Below are 8387 nucleotides of genomic sequence, written 5' to 3'. Positions count from 1 at the left end.
AATAAGATGCGGGAGATAGTGAGATACCTGTCAGAACACATGGCTCTGTACAGGCTGTGGACATGGAGTGAAGGAGTCCTGCACCACTATTTGGACCTGGTAAAGGGGAGGTTATGTAGTAAATGTGCAGGCTCTTGTTTAGGAATTACCAGGTGACAATCACCGGAGGGTATAATGACAATAATAAAACCTAGTGCCAAGTATTTCTTTAAGCACTTTATCTGATTGATTCAGTTGATTTTCAGAGGAACCTTTTAACATAGGTACTGTTATTATCTCCATACTTCAGAGGTGATGAAACAAAACTACAGAGCGGTTAAGGAATTTGCCAGGGCCACACGCAGCTAATATAAGTGGCAGCGGTAGGACTTGAACCCCGGCATGTTACTCTAGATCCCATGCTCTTAACCAGTAGGCCATGTCAAATGAGAAATTAATAGCAGTAAAACACAGGAAAAACAGTCCCTGTGTTTGTTTTTGTTTCTGAATTTCTCTTCACTCTGCTCAGGAAGGTCATTTTCTAGTATATTCCTGAATAATAGTGATGGATAATTGTTGTCTTGAGGTCATAAGTATGCTTTTCTCTATACTGAATTTTCTTAATAAAATACTAGTAATACAGATTTGCATAAAGTAAATAATCTTATTATGATGCTGCTAGGGTGGTTTCAGCTTCCCTCCTACATCTTTATGAAGGAAGAAGTGTGTGCTTTAAAAAAATTTATTGTGAATAGTATTTGTCATTTTTCCACATCCTTTTTTTGTCATGTGTGTTAAATAATTCTTTGGTGAATTAGCATTTAATACATTTTTGTAAAGTCGGCCCAATTGGATAGACTAGAGAAATTCATTAAATACTCTAATTCTGGATTAATCCCATCACTCATCTCTCTTTGAAGGAAAACTTTCATGATAAAACATCCTATACCATTATGTTTGGACCAGATAAATGTGGAGAAGATTATAAACTTCATTTTATCTTCAGACATAAACACCCCAAAACTGGAGTTTTTGAAGAGAAACATGCCAAACCTCCAGAAGTAGACCTGAAAAAGTTCTTTACAGACAGGAAGACTCATCTATATACCCTTGGTATATCCTTTTCATTCATTCATTCATTCAAAAATATTTGCTGACTGCTGATATTTTTCGTGGCAAGTGCTTTGGGAGAAACAAACATGGATCCTATCTTTTTAGGAAAAAAGACAGGCATAATTTTAGTATAGGTAGGAAGTGAAATATCATTTGAGAGGTACAGATGAGGTAGTTAAGAGTTCAAAATCAGTATCACTTCCAGTTTGGTGACTCTGAGAAAACCTAGTAAAGGAGATTGTATCCGAACTAGTCTTGAAATGTAGGTAGAATATGGAAGGTAGGAGGAGGAAGGGATGTTTTAGGCACTATGGTATTAGTAGTGCTGTAAGAATAGACAGCTGGAAAGAGGAGGCAGTCTGTGAGGCCACGCTGAAAGCTTAGACTTTATTCCAGAGGCAGTTGTGATTACTGATAGGTCCTGCCTCAGGGTGGCTGTGTCTATATCTAAACTTGGAAAGGGAAAGCATTGAGCAGCCATGTATTAACATACCTAGCTTTACTTTATGAAAATAGGAGTCTGTATAGATGTTCAGGGGGCAGAACTTTATAGGCATCATTCCTCCCCTTCCCAAGTACATATGGGTGTAGAGCTATGATCTGTCCAGGATTCTGTAAAATCACAGCGTGAGAATCCAACAGGACAACTCCATCCAAAACTGAGGCATTTCAGCTTTCCTCCCAAAGACTGCAGCTGCAGAAATATTCAGCTGATCTGCACAGACAATGACCAGTTTCATTTTTAATGGAAACATTGACATCAAAGACTGTACATGAAATTGGAAAATAGTACTGGATGTTTTGGGGAACATATGTTGTAGAAATCATGTGAAATTATAACTAAGACAAATTAATGTAATCAGACTTTACTGTACAAACCTGGTCGGAAACAGTTTGGTAGTATATATTAAAGACCATAAGAGGTTTATGTCTTTTGAAACCACAGTTCCACTTTCAAGAATTTACCCAAATGACCTCTGTGTAAAAATATGCTGTAAATTAGAAGCAACCCAAGGGTTATATTAGTGGTTTTCTTTACAATGCAAAATGATAACTATGAAATGTTTAGCAACAGGAAAGCAATGCTTATAATATTAAAATGGGGAAAGAAAAGATTCAAATTGGAGGCACATCATAGTGGCCACTAGGCAAAGTATGCAAGCACATAGAAAAGGACTAGAAAAAAAAAAGAACTAAAATTGTCATTAATCATCTCATATGTACCATGCTCTATGCTAGGCACTTTGTTTAGAACCATCATGTGAGGGAAGCAATTTCTATTTTGCTTTAATTTAGCTTCAGTAACTTGCCCTAAAAAGTTATAGTAACTGATAGGACTGGTATTGAAATTCAGGTGTGACTCTTAAACACTTGCTTTTCTATATATAGGATTTTACTATATATAAAATCTTTATTGTGCTAAGATTTGGTGACTTTTTTCTTTAGAAAAAATACCCCTCTGTAATACTGTTACATTTTTATAACATTGTTCTGTAATTGTTCTAAGTACCTTACAGAGTACCTTCTGTAAACTGGAAGGGGGTCACTATGTAAAATTTAAATCTTTGAAAAGAATGATAGGTGAAAATTGCTGCCTAACATTTGTTTTCAATAAGCTAAGGAAATACAAGCTGCCAACAAAAGTCAGGATCGTCTGACTCACCTAGTTACATGGCCTATGGCTTCCTGAAGAAACGGCTCTGAAATAGAGCCAGTCTCCAGAGGGTTCAGTCACAACAATGCCAAATTATGTCAAACTCAAGTACTGCAATTCAACACAAACCCAAATAATGCAAACACACATTCACTATTGTCTCTTCTTTTCTCCACTATTTCCTCTTCTACTAACAGCTGAGATTATAACACAATATTACTACAACAAAGGAAAAAAGTCAAGCTAAGAGTAAGACCTTAAATGCAAAACAGTACTAACTAGATCCTTCCTAATTCAAGAAAAAAGGTGTTTCTCAAGAAAAATCTTGTAAAGAATGTTTTCTGAATAAATTTCACAATTGAAATTGATTTTTTTTTTAAATTAGAGTTTAAAAAGTACACAGCAAATAAGCGTTATGTAAACAACATCTTTGGACAAAAACAATAATCCATTGAGAAGTAATGGTGCATTTTATTAAATTATATTGTTACTTAAAATTTTATCTTTGATTTTAGAAATCACTAAATCTAGTGATTTCAGCATATTTTAACTTAATACATTGGTAACTCCTCTATTTTTGGTTGAGAGAAAATTTTCCCCTGAAGTTTAGGGTAGTTTTATTATTTAAAAGATTATTTTTAAATGTCTATCAATAAGATAACTATAATATATGTAAATTGGTCTTTAGTGATGAATCCAGATAACACATTTGAAGTGTTAATTGATCAAATAGTTGTAAACAAAGGAAGCCTACTAGAGGACGTGGTTCCTTCTATCAATCCTCCCAAAGAAATTGAAGATGCCAGTGATAAAAAACCTGACGACTGGGATGAAAGAGCAAAAATTCCAGATCCTTCTGCCATCAAACCAGATGACTGGTAAGCAAAGTTTTTGGTAGTAAAGCATTATTTGGTATAATTTTAAATAATGGCACAAAACCTCTAAGTGAAGTTTACTAGTAATGAAATGTATTATTTTAAACACCAGAACTACTTATTTTGAGTGAAGTACTTTTGTAAAATAGATTTGGAACTTCCCTGCTTTTTAATTATCTTAATTTTCATTTTAATTTAATTAACATTTTAACTTGGTTGCTTTTTTTCAATGTATTTTTATTTTTATGCTCCCAGTGCTATGGAGAGAAAGTTCCATAACTCTAACACATTATCACTTTATTTTAATTTCTAGTTTAATCTTTGTCATGTGTATGCATATTTTGCAGAGTTGTAGTCTTTTCCATTACTTAGACTTAAAATAGGTATGTCTTCAACATCTTATAAAACTATATAGAAGTCAGTCATGCCAATTTGCTTAACCATAATTGTTTTGATAGCTGAGTATTTGTGTCATTTTTATTCTACAGGATTATGAATATTTTCCCTAAAAGAAATGTATTCAATTCCTGAGTTCCTATAGCTTGAGTCCAGATGGTGAGAGATACCTGTATATGTCACTATTTCCTCTATTCCCAATAATCTTATCATTTTTTTCTGCTGATTGGGTAACAGTTCTGGTTTCGCTAAGTAAATTATCTGTCTGTTTATATTTAACCCACTATATTAGTTATCTATTGCTATGTAACAAATTATCTAAAAACTTAGCAGCTGAAGACAAGAGACATAGCACATCCAGTTCCTGAGTTGGGGATCTGGAAGTGGTTAGCTGTGTGGTGTGAATACTAAGTATGAGTTTATAAAGTTCTGTTCTTATTTTACTAAGTTTTTTTTTCATGATTAAGTGTTGGATTTTGTAAAATGTTTTTGTGCATCTATTGAAATTATCATATAGATTTCCTCCTTTATTTTCTTAGTATGGTAAATTATATTGATTGATTTTCTAACCTTACAGTCCACTTGGTCAGCAATTATTGTTCTTTGTACATTTGCTAGATTCTAATTGCTTTTTTTAAAAAAAAAATACATTTTAGTGATTTTTTACAGAGAGGAAAGGAGAGGGATAGAGAGCTAGAAACATCGATGAGAGAGAAACTCCGATCAGCTGCCTCCTGCACACTCCCCACTGGGGATGTGCCCGCAACCAAGGTACATGCCCTTGACCGGAATCGAACCTGGGACCACTGAGTCCGCAGGCCGATGCTCTATCCACTGAGCAAAACTGACCAGGGCCTAATTGCTTTTTTTTCGATCAAGTGTAGTATAGTATAATTTCATACAGTTAAATTCACATATATATGAATATAGTTCTCTTAGTTGTAATGGACATAAACAATGATGCAACAACCACCACAATCATGACATAGAATATTTACATCATCCAAAAAGGTCCATATCCTTTTGTAATCAATTTCCTCTTCCCACCCTTAACCCCAGAGGACAACCACTGATCTGATTTCTGTCCCTTATAGTTTTGTCTTTTTTAGACTATCATATGAAATGAAATCATACAGTGTATAGCTTTTGTTTCTGGCTTCTTTCACTTAGAGTAAGCTTTTTGAGATTATTGTAATTATTGATGTGGTTAGATGCAAACCTACCAACTCACTATTGTTTCCTGTTTGTCCCATATATTCTGTGGTTCTTTGTAAAAAGATTTCCTGATTTCTTTTGGATTGAGCTATTTTATTTTATTTATTTCATTATTCTTTTTTCTTTTCTGTTAGCTTATTAGCTTCATTCTGGTTTATTTTACTGGTTGCTCTAGGGTTTACAATATGTATCTTTAACTTATTTCAGTTTACTTTCAAGTAGTATTAAACCACTTCCTGTCTAAGTGAACATTTCCCCCTTCCATCCTTTGTGCTTTCATCATATATTTACTTCTATGTATGTGTGAAGGCCACACATATTTATTCTTCAATCAGTATCTTTTAATCAGACAGTTAAGGGGAAAGTCCTTTTAATTACCCACATATTGACCATTTCTAGTACTCATTCTTTTAGAAGAGAGAAGAGAGAAGAGAGAAGAGAGAGATTAATGTGAGAATGATTGATTGCCTTCCTTACGTGCCCCGACAAGGGATCGAACCAGCAACTTATGTATGTGCCCTGATTGAGAATCGAACCCACAACCTTTTGGTGTATGGGACAAGGCTTCAAACAACTGAGACATACCAGCCAGGGCTCGTGTACTCTTATTCTTTAAGAGAGAAGAGAGAAGAGAGAAGAGAGAGATTAATGTGAGAATGATTGATTGCCTTCCTTACGTGCCCCGACAAGGGATCGAACCAGCAACTTATGTATGTGCCCTGATTGAGAATCGAACCCACAACCTTTTGGTGTATGGGACAAGGCTTCAAACAACTGAGACATACCAGCCAGGGCTCGTGTACTCTTATTCTTTAGTGTAGATATAAATTTCCATCTGTTACTGTTTTCCTTTTGCCTGATAAACTTCTCCTAACATTGTAGTGTGTGTCTGCTATCATTGAATTCTCTCAACTTGGATTTGTTTGAAGATGTCTTTATTTTGTTTTCCCTTTTGAAGGATATTTTCACTATTGGATTAAGGTTGATAGTTATTTTGCAAAGTCATGTCTTGTCTTGGACCTTGCATTGCTTCTGATGAGAAGTCAGCTGTTCCCATCTTAGTTCTTCTTTACCTAATATGTCATTTTTTTTCCTGTTGGGTTTTAAGATTTATTTTATTATTACCAGGTTTAAACAGTTTGATTTTCTTATCCCTTGATGTAGATTTTTTTGCTTATGTTTTTCTTCCTTTGGGTTTTTTGAGTTTTTTGGAATGTGGCTTTATAGTTTGAATCAAATTCAGGTAACATTTGGCCATTATTTCTTTAAATATTTATATATACCTCCTCATTTCTTTTTGGAGGGCACCACTTAATGTATATTAGATTGCTTTATATTCCCCCACAGGTCACTGAGGGTCTGTTTTGTTTTTTTAACCAATTTTTCTCTTTATGCTTCAGTTTGGAAAGTGTCTATTTCAATTTCTTTAAGTTCTTGATTGTTTGTGAACATTGAGGTTACTACCTTTTCAGAACATAGAGTGTTGCTCCTGGAACCAAAAGTGCTAACCGATTAGCTCTCTTGTAGATAAAGAGAGATACTGATTAGTAATGAAAATGTCTACTTTCAGGCAAATAGTATAATAGGGAAGTAACTTGTTCAAGGAGGGAAGCACACTACAGTGTTTTAAACAATAAAAAATCACTTATTAGAGTATCACTTTATGAATTTATACTATCAGAAAAGGTAGGACTTCATCCTCCTTGTAGGTTTTCTAACATTGCTTCATATTTGTTTCCCCATAAAGTGTGACACTGATACTGGGAAATAAGTTTGCCCTTAAATGAGAGAAACTGCATATAGAGACCTCACTCTGATTGGTGACATGTATTAGAAGTTGTCATATATATAAGTGTACAAGAAATGCTCCCTTAAATTTTAAACTCTGGTTATTCTGAGCCCTCAGAGACTCAAGATAACACTGACATCAGGCAAGTACCAGTCTTTACACAGAGAGTTGATTGTTTTAGTTTATTTGTTTATTTCATCTTGATTGGAAAATCATAACATAGTCTCTTTTGAAATTTCTCCTTTTCTATAAAAGTTATATTAGTAGTTCTATTCAGTACATATTAAAATTGTGGTTATATATTTTAGAGTTTACAAAGTTCTATTTTTAAATTAAAATTACTAAAATTAAATATTTAAAAATATTAGTGTAGGAAAGACCTTTCTAAATATGATATAAAATTGAAAAATTAAAAAGAAAATATTAACAAATTTTAACTACATTAAAATAAATGATTTTTACATGGCAAAAAAATCACCATAAACTATAATAAAAAACACATTAGAAACTAGAAAAAAGTATTTTAAATTCATATAGCTGACTATACTAGTAGAGGGCTAATAGTTTACTAATTTCTAATATATTCCAGGATATTCATTATAGCCTTATTTGTAATAGTACATTTTGGAGAACACTGAATGCCCCTCAGTTGTAGATAGGCTAAATAAATAATGCTGTACCCTCCAAAGAGAAGACTGTGGAACTGTTAGAAAGAATGAAGCAGATGTATGTGTACATAAAATAGGGCTCCTTGGGCAGTCTTCACATTGTCAACATCCAATATGTATTTGTTGATGAATGACTGAGTTTTAAATGACAAAAGCAACACTTAACATATTTTATATAGAATGCTCTTTGTATAAAAAAGAATATATACATGTGTGCATGTATGCATAGAGCGCAACAGGAGCAATGTACAAAAAACTGGCAAGTTAGTGGAAGATTTAGGTGATGAGAGATGGGAACATAGTAGGCACAAAGAAGTGCAGGAAATACTTTTGGTACCTTCTGAATTTTGTACCGTGCATTTGTAAACCTTTAAATAATTAATAACTAACATAAAATCCTGGACTTACAGGGATGAAAGTGAACCTGCCCAGATAGAAGATTTAACTGCTGTTAAACCTGATGGCTGGCTTGATGATGAACCGAAATTTATTCCAGATCCCAGTGTTGAGAAGCCTGATGACTGGTAAGCATCTTTCATCTCCAGAGGTCCATCCATTGCATGTTTCTTTTTTTTTTAAATATGTTTTTTATTGATTAAGATATTACATATGTGTCCCTGTCACCACATCCCCCCCCGCTCATGCCCTCACCCCTCCTCCCCCCCGTTGTCCCTGCCCATTGGTTCTGCCTCTCTGCC

General features: G+C 34.1%; 1 protein-coding gene across 2 annotated transcripts in view; it reads left to right on the top strand.

Annotated features, from left to right (window-relative positions):
• The window catches only part of CLGN (calmegin), a 38909-nt gene that overhangs the window by 20215 nt on the left and 10307 nt on the right, over positions 1-8387 (top strand). For both annotated transcript variants that reach the window (XM_006766061.2, XM_015565520.1), the window contains exons 7-9: positions 900-1092; positions 3435-3624; positions 8100-8213. In XM_006766061.2, the coding sequence (XP_006766124.1) occupies positions 900-1092; positions 3435-3624; positions 8100-8213 (497 nt within the window). The remainder of the gene's footprint in view (positions 1-899; positions 1093-3434; positions 3625-8099; positions 8214-8387) is intronic.

Source organism: Myotis davidii, unplaced genomic scaffold, assembly GCF_000327345.1.
Source record: "Myotis davidii unplaced genomic scaffold, ASM32734v1 scaffold436, whole genome shotgun sequence".
NCBI lineage: Eukaryota > Metazoa > Chordata > Mammalia > Chiroptera > Vespertilionidae > Myotis > Myotis davidii.
This window is presented reverse-complemented; position numbering and strand designations above follow the sequence as displayed.